Source organism: Meles meles, chromosome 12 (genome assembly GCF_922984935.1).
Source record: "Meles meles chromosome 12, mMelMel3.1 paternal haplotype, whole genome shotgun sequence".
Taxonomy (NCBI): domain Eukaryota; kingdom Metazoa; phylum Chordata; class Mammalia; order Carnivora; family Mustelidae; genus Meles; species Meles meles.
Window position 1 is genome coordinate 88236397 of NC_060077.1, and position 12552 is coordinate 88248948.

A 12552-nucleotide genomic window follows, 5' to 3' on the forward strand; every position below is an offset into this window, starting at 1 on the left:
ACTGGTTGTAGAAATACGGATGTTGTTCCTCTAGGCTCCTTTAGCTCTGTTTTTAATTGTTTCATCGGGTTTGTCACTGTTGTTTGTGATCTTATCACCCCAACTAAATTATGAAGTCCTACAGAAAATGGTTATGTGTTCCATCTTTGAACGCTCTGACTTTATCACCAGGAATTCCTTAGGGATTACTCCTTGGAATAAAAATTAACTAGCACCAGTTAACAAAGTTGCCATTTAGGTATGCTTATATGTGGGTTTTAATTGTATTACTTAATAAGACCTTTACATTACTGACCTTGGCATTTATTGACTTAGACCTGAACAGCCTGGATCTTTTGAAAGTAATTTCCCTCAGACTAAATTCTGCTCATTTCATATTTATTTAAAGTAACTATCTCTTTTATTAAACTTTGATTGTATTTTGCGCTTTTATAGCCGTGTAAATAATCAGGATTTAGAAATAAACATATCGATACATATTATTGAAATGCCCTAGGATTTCAGAATTTTAATAAATCTTGATTATTTTTATGTCCCATTGACAGGTTTTAGACTAATACAGACATTTTTATTTTGAAAATTTAAAAATATTTTAAAATATTCATTTTAATGAATGAATTTCTTTCACTCATCTAAGATAATACAGAGTTCCTTCCCGGGTAGTAAACCCACAGAATACTGAGAGGGAAAAGTGAGAGGAAGAGATTCAGATATATTAGATCTTGACCGAAGTTGTTGTGATTCACAATACTTTTTAAAATGTATTTTGAATTAAAGAAGAGCAGTTCTGGAGATAACTTTCTTAAAACAACTTCTGGTACGATATGATAACATTTTATAGTTTAGTGGAACACTTGAACGTCCTAACCAAGACAACGTGAGAAGTAGAATTTTGTCCCCCTCATGAGTATTTGCTTTCCTGGCATCTCTTCAGTGTCAGAGCACAGACTGGAGTACATAGCATCCCACTACTGATCAGCAACAAAGAGTCTTGCACTGTTCTGGAAACCAGTGTAACAATGTCTGCTTGAAGAGGTTGTCTGCATTTCCAAACGTAAATTTTACAGAAGAGCAAACACGGTGTTCACACTACATCATCTGACAGATTGCCTAAGGCACAGAAGTTAGAAAATCCCTAGTGCTTGCTGCATTTTGCTAAACTATCCATTCATTTGTTTTGTTGATTTTTGCTGCGAGAGAACAAAAAAGATGGGACCCACAGTGTCTGTTCTAATATTCTTTCATATTTGTAAATAAAGTACTTGGGAATGGCCCTTCAGGAGAATAATAAATGCTTTTATGGTATTGTTTTGTACAACTGGGTGTTACACATGATGTAGTTTAGAAAGTACATCACTTTCATGCTCACCTGCCGTAAATTGCATGAATTCTTGGGCAACACATAATCTTCCTTGCTTTTAGACTCTGCTAAATTCTGGCAAGATCCATTGTTTATCTAAAATTAATAACACTTGAGAATAATATCTCTTCTTCAAACATAACTTCAGTGTGCTATGTTAGAACAAAATTCAGCTTCAATATTATGTGAGTTACTTGTCAAACCATTTAAAAATTCAAGAGTTTAACTTTATTTGAGAATATGCTTTTAGGTACTTTAAATATAATACGTAAATCATTTTTCAAAAAAAAAAAAAGAATTCTCATCTTTCTCTCCAAGCTATTAATCCTCAGAAACTGTAGGATATTGATGTTTAATTTTTCTTTCCTGGAAAAGGAAATGAGTATTTTCAGATATGTAGATATGTAAATAGATACAAAAAGGGGGGCTCCTGAGTGGCTCAGTGGGTTGGGGCCTCTGCCTTCAGCTTGGGTCATGGTCCCGGGGTTCTGGGATCCAGCCTTTCATCGGGCTGTCTGCCCAGCGGGGAGCCTGCTTCCTCCTCTCTCTCTGTCTGCCTCTCTGCCTACTTGTGATCTCTGTCTGACAAATAAATAAATAAAATCTATTTAAAAAAGCATATATATTATATGCATGTGTACATGTATTTGGATATATGCATAAATATGAAACAAACATTTTGTAGATTATTTTGCTTAAAACCACTCATCTTACGATTTTATTTTGCATGTTAATCTTAAATGAGATAATTACAAGTAAGAGAAAAATAAATATAAAAAGAAGGCTATATTAAAATTAGCTTCTCTCTGGGGTGCCTGGGTGGCTCAGTGGTTAAGTGTCTGCCTTCCACTCGGGTTGTGATCCCAGGGTCCTGGGATCCAGCCCCATGTTGGGCTCCCTGCTCAGCAGGAAGCCTGATTCTCCCTCTCCCACTCCCCCTGCTTGTGTTCCCTCTCTCACTGTCTCTGTCTCTGTCAAACAAATAAATAAAATCTTTAAAAAATGAAATAAAATAAAATTAGCTTCTCAGTATTGAGACAGAACTGTAAATTCATTGTGACAGAGAACAAAAGGGCTCCTCTGGACATCTTACACAGCAACTCCCAGTAGTGGGTTTGTTATTTCATGAGGCTGAAAGTCTAGGTTTCCCTAGACTTCTAAAATCTAAACTAAAACCATAGATTTTAGAAGGGAATGTGACAGAGAACACCAGCCTCTTCAAAAGGTAACCACATAGTTATACTTTACAGACATTATTTTCCATGACATGGGTATCATTTTTTATCACGAATTGATACTTTTAACTATTTTGATACTATCATGTCCTCGTCAATATCGGGGGTATCATCTTCAAAAATGGAGGACTCAAATTTTAAAAATATATGAAATATATCTATACCTTTGTCTCCACGTAGAATACTAGTTGGCAACTGATGGTGCTTCTGGGATAGCATTTCAAGTCATGAATGGACTTAAGTCTTTCCCTTCAGCAAAATTCTCCATTTGCAGTTAGAGCCTATGCCATAAAGTGACATTGATCACGCATCAAGCAAGTCAAAACTGGTACTCTTGTCAAGACAAGGGAAATGCTCAGTTCCTGCCCATGCTAGCCGTCCTCTCTGACCTCAGGTGGGGAGCACTGAGAAACACTTGTAAAGTCCCAAACCCAGACCTTATCCTAGGACTAGAGAATGCTTCCCTTCCCCCCACACCTCATTGCCACCCCAGAAGGGGCCTCATTATGGCAATTGTTTTGACCCAACACATCGTGTCTGGCTATGAAGAAAAAAAGTACAAGAAAGGAGAAAAGTTAGAACCATATAAAATGCACAATTAGAATAATACAATGCAGAAAAAGAGTAGAACACAAAATAAGAACAAAGAGTAAGGGCAACAAACAGAAAACGGTAACCAATATGGCAGATATTAATACAGCATTATCAACAATCACTTCAAACATCATCAGTCGAAAAAGAGATTATCAGAGTGGATCCAAAAACAAGATCCAACTATATGTTTTGAAAAAGAAACCCACTCTAAATATAAATACAAAGATTAACAGTAAATGGATATTGAAAAATATACGATGCTAACATTCATCAAAAAATATAATTTGAAAGTTTGTGAAAAATATAACACACTAACATTAATTTTAAAAGGGGGTAGCTTTTTTAATTTCAGACAAAGAAGACTTCAAAGCAAGGAAGATTATTGGGGATAAAGAAAGACATTACATATTGATACATTGGTCAATCCTACAAGATGCCATAACAATCTTTAGTGTGTGTGTGCACCGAAAACAGAGCATCAAACCACATGAGTCAAAAATTGATAGAACAACAAAGGGAAATAGATGCATCCACTATCATAGGTGGAGTCTTCAGTACCCCTTCCTCACAAATGGACAGGTCCAGCAGGCAGAAAATCAGTAAGCACCCTGTTGAACACAACAGCACTGTCAGTCAACCGGAAATAGTGGACATCTACAGACAACATCAACAAACAACAGAACACATTCTTCCAACTCGCGTGGAACGTTCAACGAAGATACACCACATTCTGGGCCACGAAACATATCTACACAAATATAAAAGAATAGAAATCGTACAATATCTGCAATGAGACCACAATGGAATTAAACTGGAAATCAATGATGGCAGCGTAGCTGGAAAAAACTCCAAATGTGTGGAGATTAAACAACACAGTTTTAATCGATACTTGAGTCCAAAAAGAAACCTCAAGAGAGATTTTTAAATCTTTGAACTAAGTGAAAATGAGAGCGAACCTGTCAAATCTTTTTGTCAGAAGAAATAACATTCAGCATGTTGACAAGTAGATTTAAGAAAAATTCATTTGTGCAATGGTATTATTGCACTGGGTTTGTGGTGTAGTTGAGAGTAGACATTTGCTCATTTCTCTAAACTGTGGAGAAAAAGAAACAGTGTACAAATTATAGCAGAGGAACTTGTTCCCATAGAAAGTTTGGAGCTAGAATAAGCAAGTTTATTAAATACTTATTAATTGCCAAATGACGGAAGAATTGCTAACCTGAGTGCATGAATCATGGATGGGTCTTGGTGAGAGAACGAGGTGAGGTAGTAGTGGGTACATGGGCTTATGAACACTATGTGCATTTTTCTGGGAAGCAGGTCCATGGCTTTTATTTATGACCCCAAATTTTCTAGTCACTTTTTCTGCCAGTCAACTCGTGTCTATTGCATTGTGACTCTCGTCCCACCAAAAACGTGCACAATGGATGGGAGTTAGGAGAGAAGAAAGGTACTGAATCCAATGAGAATTTAACAAAAGAGTAACGAGAATCTTCTGGGTGCCACCCTTACTCTTATTGGCAGAAGATACAATTTTCATAAAAACACAGAGTCTTTGCTTTCATGGAGGTTATTCTACATAATATTTAGACTATTTCAAAATTCAGCAAACAAGGACCAAAACTGAGGGCAGAGGAGAAGACATACTTGTTGCGTTCTCGCTTGTATTTGGCTACAGTTAATGGGAAGAGGATATAAATACTCAGTGGGAAGTGGTTTAAGAGGAATACCTGATCATTTTGTTTCAGCACTCCTGTACACAGCGTCTCCTGTAACACTAAGTGAAAAATATTTTTCTTTCAAGGTAACAGAACTGCACAACATCAAAAATATAACCAGACTGCCTCGAGAGACAAAGAAGCACGCCGTGGCAATTATCTTTCATGATGAAACGTCAAAGACATTTGCCTGTGAGTCAGGTAAGCAATTACAGCCTGGTCTACAGCTTGTGGAAATTGAACTACTTCAGAGACAATGGCCCAGATGGATTAAGTCATACCACTGAATGGGGAGGCTTTTTGTGATAAGACTGTGCTATGGAAGACTGTAGGGAGAAGCTCAACGTATTGATTTCTACAGATGTTTGGGGTGCTTGTTTATTATCTGTCTGTGTCTGGATTTTGCTCCCAGGTGGTCGGAGGACTCTTGAGGTTTCTATTCAAGCTTGAAGAATTAAGTAAGCAGTGCCTGGGAGATATTGTTAGGGTGAGCTTTTGACTTGTGCTCCGGTTCCTGCCGGGTGCAGCTGTAGGCATTTGGTGGGAAAATAATAACACCGCCATGCAGAGGTGTGGGGCAAAGCACAGCTGAAGTCCCCAGACATCCCAAAACCGAACTCTGAGCAATTGGTTGCTTTCATGGGTTCTCAGTCCTACAAGTAAATACATTTCAGACTGAATTTTAGCATCCCAGCTCATAAAGCACGCTGACATTGCTGAGACGTATGGCAGCTTATAGTTTGAACCCGCAGTGTTTTTCATTTTGAAATCCCTGTGCTAGGCAATGTATTAGCTGGCTTATTATAGCTTTTTAAAGATTTTGCTCCATGAAATGGTGCATTCGTTTTATAATGGATGGAAGCAAAAAGCAGTAAGGGTTTGAAAGATGTGGATTTAAAATTATAGTGAAGTCTTTAGTAGAAGTCTTACTGGGGTGTGTGTGTGTGTGTGTGTGTGTGTGTGTGTGTGTGTGTGTGTGTGTTTTAAAGAAAGTAAAGCTTCTGGGTTTATAGTTAAAGTTTGTAGGTGTAATTAATACCAGGTTCTATTATTCTAAAACTGATAATGTCACCTTGCCTGAATAAAACTGTTCACAGCTCCTCACCTACACTTTTCTTAGTTTTGCTAAACTGAGTTGGAATTTATCAATATGTTTCTCCTCGGAAACCTTTCATCTCTTTTGCCATACTTCTCTTCGCTCGTCATCTGGCTTTATTTCATCATTTAAAATTGACTTTTGGCACTGCGCAGAAGTCTGTTAACTGGCGATATCAATTCCATTTCGTAATAGAACCCGTCCCAACCTTGCTGGTATCATTTGTTAACATCCAAAAGTATTTGTGCCTTCTTGTTCACTGTCTTAAAACTGTCTCACCACTTCACTTTGCTCTGAGCTCTTAGATAATGTCTCATATGAAAACTAACAACCAGAAAATTGGTTTTCCACAAAAGATAAAAGATAATTTTCACTCTTGTTTGTGTACTTCAATTTTCACTACTGCCTTACAGTTTTGAAATTATACTGAGCCATGTGGTGGGTATGTACGCCACACTGGAGTCTGTTATTTCAGAAAAGAATGATACTGAATTATGTTTCTGAAACACAGATGCAGAGTTGTACCCCACATATCGAACACTGGAAGCTTTTTAAGGTTAGAAGATTTTATTTATTTATTTATTGTGGTGGTGGTGGTTTCATGGGTCATGTAAGATTTTGGAGAAACAAAGACTCCTACTCTAAAACAAAATGGCCTTAATTTCCAAGAGAAGAATTTCGAGACAGTGAAGCTGAAGCTAGATCCAAATGTAAAAATAAAAGAACGTGTTTATTTGAGTTCTTGGCAGAGTTTTTAATTCATTTGAATTATGACTTATTTGGATTATTTGTTTTTTAAATCACTTGTGTGTATGTAGATGTCGCAGTCTGCTTGAAGCTGATAGTAAAAATGTTTAAGAAACAATGGCATGGGGGCGCCTGGGTGGCTCAGTGGGTTAAGCCTCTGCGTTCAGCCCAGGTCATGATCTCAGGGTCCTGGGATCAAGCCCCGCATCGGGCTCTCTGCTCAGCGGGGAACCTGCTTCCCCTCTGTCTCTGCCTGCCTCTCTGCCTGCTTGTGATCTCTCTATCAAATAAATAAATAAAATCTTAAAAAAAAGAAACAATGGCATTATTTTATTAAATTATCGTAACTTCATGGCACACGAGAATGGAAAAAAAGAAAAGACTTGAAACACATAAACAGGGAATTCGAGTACTTCTTCTTGCAAATTATATTTTTTAGATTGATGTTAAGATCAATAGTCCATGTCTGCTGATAAAATGGCAAAATCATTTGGAAAAAAGACTCCCAACTGCAAAGCAGTCACAGATGTGAAAATCAAAACAGCAATTGAGTTAAAGCCAAAATTAAAAGGAGCTCTCACATTTATTTCTAATGTGAATGCAGGTCAAAGTGTGTTCTCATGATAGCTAGTGAGTATGTGAATTGCCTCAATTTTTTTATTTTCAAGAAAACTGGCAGCTACTATTAAATACGTATGCACCCTCTTGACTCAGTGAGTGTCTTTGGGAACATCATGTAGAAACATACATACCAGCACATGAGGTCATAGGTTTATAGAATTTTTTTCTAAGATTTTATTTATTTGACAGACAGAGATCACAAGTAGGCAGAGAGGCAGGCAGGGGGACGGGGAGAAGCAGGCTCCCCACTGAGCAGAGAGCCTGATGCGGGACTCGATCCCAGGACCCTGAGATTATGGAGGTCATAGGTTTAAGCAAATTGTGTGTAATGACAACAAAATTGGAAACAAATGAATGACTATCAAGAAAATTCTTGAACAAACTATGGTGCATTGTTATCACGAAATATTATACAATCCCTAGAAAGAATTCTAATTAATCCAATTAACTGGAAGACATTTCTATGAATTTTAGTACTTCAAGCAAAACAAACCAACGGAGAACTGTATAACTGAATAATCACATTTGTAAAAGAAATGACGAGAGAGATAGCCTGTGTTTTACCAAGAGTTACCTGGGTAAGAGGGAATAATAAGGAGGTGGGTGGAAAAGGAAGCTGGGGGAAAATGCAATAGTGAAAAAAGAAAAGAAAAGAAAACGAACAGAAGAAAATACCCAGCAAATAAACTATCCCACTTACATGAAATTATGTGTATGTGAATGTGTGAATGAACATATCCAGTTTTTTAAAGCCAGTCAGTCATCAGGGAAATGCAAACTAAAACCACAGTATATCACTATGCACCTCTCAGAATGGCTAAAATTTTTTAAAAAGTAACACCACCAAATTCTTGTGAGGTCACAGAGAAACTAGATCCCTCATATGTTGTTGCCTGAAACTTAAAATGATACAGACACTCTGTAAAGTGGTTAGCAACCTCTTATAAAATTAAACATGTCATTATTACACAATCCAGGAATTGCATTCTTGGATATTTATCTCAGAAAAAAAAATGGAAATTTATATTCATACATACACATACACGCATACAAAAAGTACTCATAATAGCTTTCGCTCATAATAGACCCAAACTGGAAGGAACCCAGATGTCTTTTAATAAACTGTGGTATATTCACACGCCATGAAATTGTCCTCAGCAATAAAAAGGAACAAATTATTGATAAAAGCAGCAACCTGGATGAATCTTGACTGAATTATGTCAAGGGGGAAAAAGCCAATCCAGTATGGAGGTTCCTCAAAAATTAAAACTAGAGCTACCCTATGACCCTGCAATTGCACTACTGGGTATTTACCCCAAAGATACTGATGTAGGGAAAAGAAGGATCATATATACCCCAGTGTTCATAGCAGCAATGTCCACAATTGCCAAACTGTGGAAAGAGGCAAGATGCCCTTCAACAGACGAATGGATAAGAAGATGTGGTCCATATATACAATGGAGTATTACACAGCCATCAGAAAGGATGAATACCCAACTTTTGTATCAACATGCACAGGACTGAAGGATATTATGCTGGGTGAAATAAGTCAAGCAGAAAGAGTCAATTATCATATGGTTTCACTTATTTGTGGAGCATAAGGAATAACACGGAGGACATTGGGAGATGGGGAAGAGAAGTGAGTTGGGGGAAATTGGAGGGGGAGACAAACCATGAGAGACTGTGGACTCTGAGAAACAAACTGAGGGTTTTGGAGGGGATGGAGGTGGGGGTTGGGTGAGCCTGGTGGTGGGTATTAAGGAGGGCACGTACTGCATGGAACACTGGGTGTGGTGCATAAACAATGCACCCTGTGCATTGGAACCCTGAAAAAATTAAATTTTTTAAGAAGCCAATCCCAAAAGATGTATTTTGTGATTCCATTTATGTAACATCTGTGAAATGATAAATTTTAGAGATGGAGGACACTTTAGTTGTCAGAGGTAATGAATGGGATTGGGGATTTGGGGATGCAGGGTGATATATGGTCATAAAAGTTATATGAACTTGTATTGGCACTGAACAGTTGTCTTGATTATAATGGTGCATAAACAAACTTATGCAGGTGGCAAGCTGTATAGAAGTCACACACACAAGTAAATACAAGTAAAACTGTGAAATCGGAATAAGATCAGCACCCTCTCAATGTCAGTATCTCAGTTAAGATATTATACTATCATTTTGCAAAATACCACCTTTGAGGGGAAGTGGGCAAAGTTTAGACAGAATTTCTCTGTAATATTTCTTACTACTACATGTGAATCTACAATCATCTCAAAAAACCTTGCAGTAAAAAATATATCTAGACTATCTCTAAGGCCATCTGTAATACGTATTTTTTAAGTTAAAAGACAGGGTAGGGAGGGACTTGCAGGAAGAGAAAAGTGTTTGGCTTATTCTCATATGATAAACAGAAACTGACAACAGTTAAGGACAAACAATGAAAATAATCCTAGATATTTGCCTTTGTAGCTTGTGTATGTTTTATGAGCGCAAAGAAACACGGGCAAGGGTACATACACGTGCTCCTTCTAACACGGACTCCTTGCATGAGCTCCTGCCCAGCCTGCTATGCTACCTGCATGCCCACGTCTCCCAACCACTTCCCCACTGGCTTCCATTTGGCACCATATGTCAGGCCTCTTAGTACCTCTGCTCTCCACACACAGAACCCTGACCTCAGACCTCACGTACCCTGTTCACAACCTCTGTCAGATTTAAGCTCGATAAGACATGACCATATTTTCTTTCTAGCCTCAGAAAGCCAGCAAACACAAATTTGGGCCTCAAAATTTGTTGAATTAATGAAATAATGAATGAGTAAAAATTTGTATTTAAGTTTTGTTATGATGATATATTTATCATTCAGTTTTTCCTAGGAGATAGTTTTTCGAAAAATGAGTTTTAGAGGCTAATTTGGCAGCATGGGGAAAATTGTTTAGATTGCCAAGTAACAGATTGTTGTGTGTTTGTGATGGTGTGTGGGGGAGTGAGTGATCATTATGCTGCATGTGTGTGTGTGCGTGTGTGTGTGTGTGTGTGTGTGTGTGTGTATACATTTCCATGGCCTGCCAGGTCTGCTGCAAAAACTCTATGAGTAGGATATTGTGGAACACAAATAAGAATTTCTGGAGTTTGCCTATTACTTGAAAAGAGACCCATTGATCCTCTTTTTGAATATGTTCCAATCTCAAGTCAGTGCCTAGAAAATGAAGGAGCAGATGGCTTAGATGTTGGAAACCTAGAATCTGCCTAATAGATTCTGCTTACCTTCATTAAGGAAAAGAGAAAAAAGGAAAAAGAGCTCAACTATGTCAGTCTAGCAATACCTTAGAAATACTGCAGGTTTGGTTCCAGACCACCACAATAAAGTGAACATTAGTAATAAAGTGAGTCAAATGAATTTTGTAGGTTCCCAGTGTAAATAAAAGTTATGTTTATACTACCCTGTAGTCTATTAAACGTTCAATGGCATTGTGACTAAAAAAATGTACACACTTTAATTTAAAAATACTTCATTGGTAAAAAAATGCCAACCATCATTGAACTTTCAAGGAGTCATAATCTTTCTGCTGATGGAGCATCTAGCCTCGGTGTGGACTGATCAGGGTGGTAGTTGATGAAGGTTGGGGTGTCTGTGGCAGTTTCTTGAAAGAAGATGAAGTTGGCCGCGTCAATTGACCCTTCCTTTCACAATTTCTCTGCATCATGCAATGCTGTTTGATAGCATTTTACCCACAGTAGAACTTCTTTCAAAATTGGGCTCAATTCCCTCCAAACCTGGCTCTGCTTTATCACTACGTTTATGGGGAGTTTTCTAAATCCATTGCTGTTATTTCAACAATCTCCATGGCACCTTCAGCAGTAGATTCCATATCAATAAACCACTTTCTTTGCTCAACCATAAGAAGTCAGTCCTTACCCATTAAATGTTTACTGAGATTGTAGCAATCCAGTCACATCTTCGGGCTCCACTTCTGATTCTACTTCTCTTGCTATTTCTACCACATCTGCAGGTTATCCATGAAGGTTGGAATCAACTTCTTCCAAACTCCTGTTGTTTTTGATACTTGGACCTCTTCCCATGAATTATGCTTGTTCTTACTGACATCCAGAATGGTAGATTCTTTCCACATTTTCAGTTGACCTTGCCCAGATCCATCAAAGGAGCCACTACCTATGGCAGCGGTAGCCAAAATGACTCCTTAATCCATGAGCTGCAGAATGGACGTTGTGGTAGAAAGCATGAAAACAACATCGATCTCATTGTACATCTCAGTCACAGCTCTTGAGTGACCAGGTGCGTTGTGAATAGTGGTAATACTTGGGAAGAAATCCTATTTTCTGAGCAGTAGGTCTTAACAACGGGCTTAAAAATATTCAGTAAGCCATGTTGTACACAGATGTACCATCACCCAGGCTTTGTTGTTCCAATTACAGAACTTGGGTGCAATAGATTTAGCATAATTCTTAAGGACCCTAGGACTTTCAGAATGACGAGTGAGCACTGGCTTCAACTTAAAGTCACTGACTGCATTACCTCCTAACAAGGCTGTCCCTTGGATTTTTAAAGCCAAGCATTGACTTCTCCTCTACAGCTATGGAAGTCCTAGAGGGCATCGTCTTCCAGTATAAGGCTATTTCTATCTATACTGAAAGTCTGTTGTTTAATTTAGCCACCTTCATGAAATAGCTTAGGTGGATCTTCTTTTTCTCCTTTCTCCTTTGCAGTCACAGAATGGCTGACTGGCACGGGAAGCCTAGCTTCTGCCTGTCAGCTTCCCACATACCTTCCTCACTAAGTTTAATCATTTCTAGCTTTCGCTTTAAAATGAGAGATAGGTGACTCTTGCTTTCACTCGAACATGAGAGGCCGTTAATTAATAGGCCTTGTTTCAATATTGTTGTTTCTCGGGGAGCAGGGAGGCCAGAGGAGAAGGAGAGAGGGGAACAGCCAGTCAGGGGAGCGGTCAGAACTCGCACAGCATGTATCAGTTAAGTTCACCATCTTGTGTGGGCACGGTTTGTGCCATCCCAAAACCCAATAATACCGTCAAAGATCACTGGTCAGGGATCACCGTAACAAACATAATAATAACAAAAAAGTTTGAAATACTGCCAGAATTACCAAAATGTGACACTGAACACAAGTGGGCCAATGCTCTGGGGAAAGCGACGTCA

At 38.3% G+C, this 12552-nt stretch overlaps 1 protein-coding gene across 1 annotated transcript in view; it reads left to right on the top strand.

Annotated features, from left to right (window-relative positions):
- DOK6 (docking protein 6) overlaps positions 1–12552 on the top strand; it is a 371423-nt gene that overhangs the window by 133543 nt on the left and 225328 nt on the right. The window contains exon 3 of the mRNA XM_046025994.1: positions 4994–5108. Within this exon, the coding sequence (XP_045881950.1) occupies positions 4994–5108 (115 nt within the window). The remainder of the gene's footprint in view (positions 1–4993; positions 5109–12552) is intronic.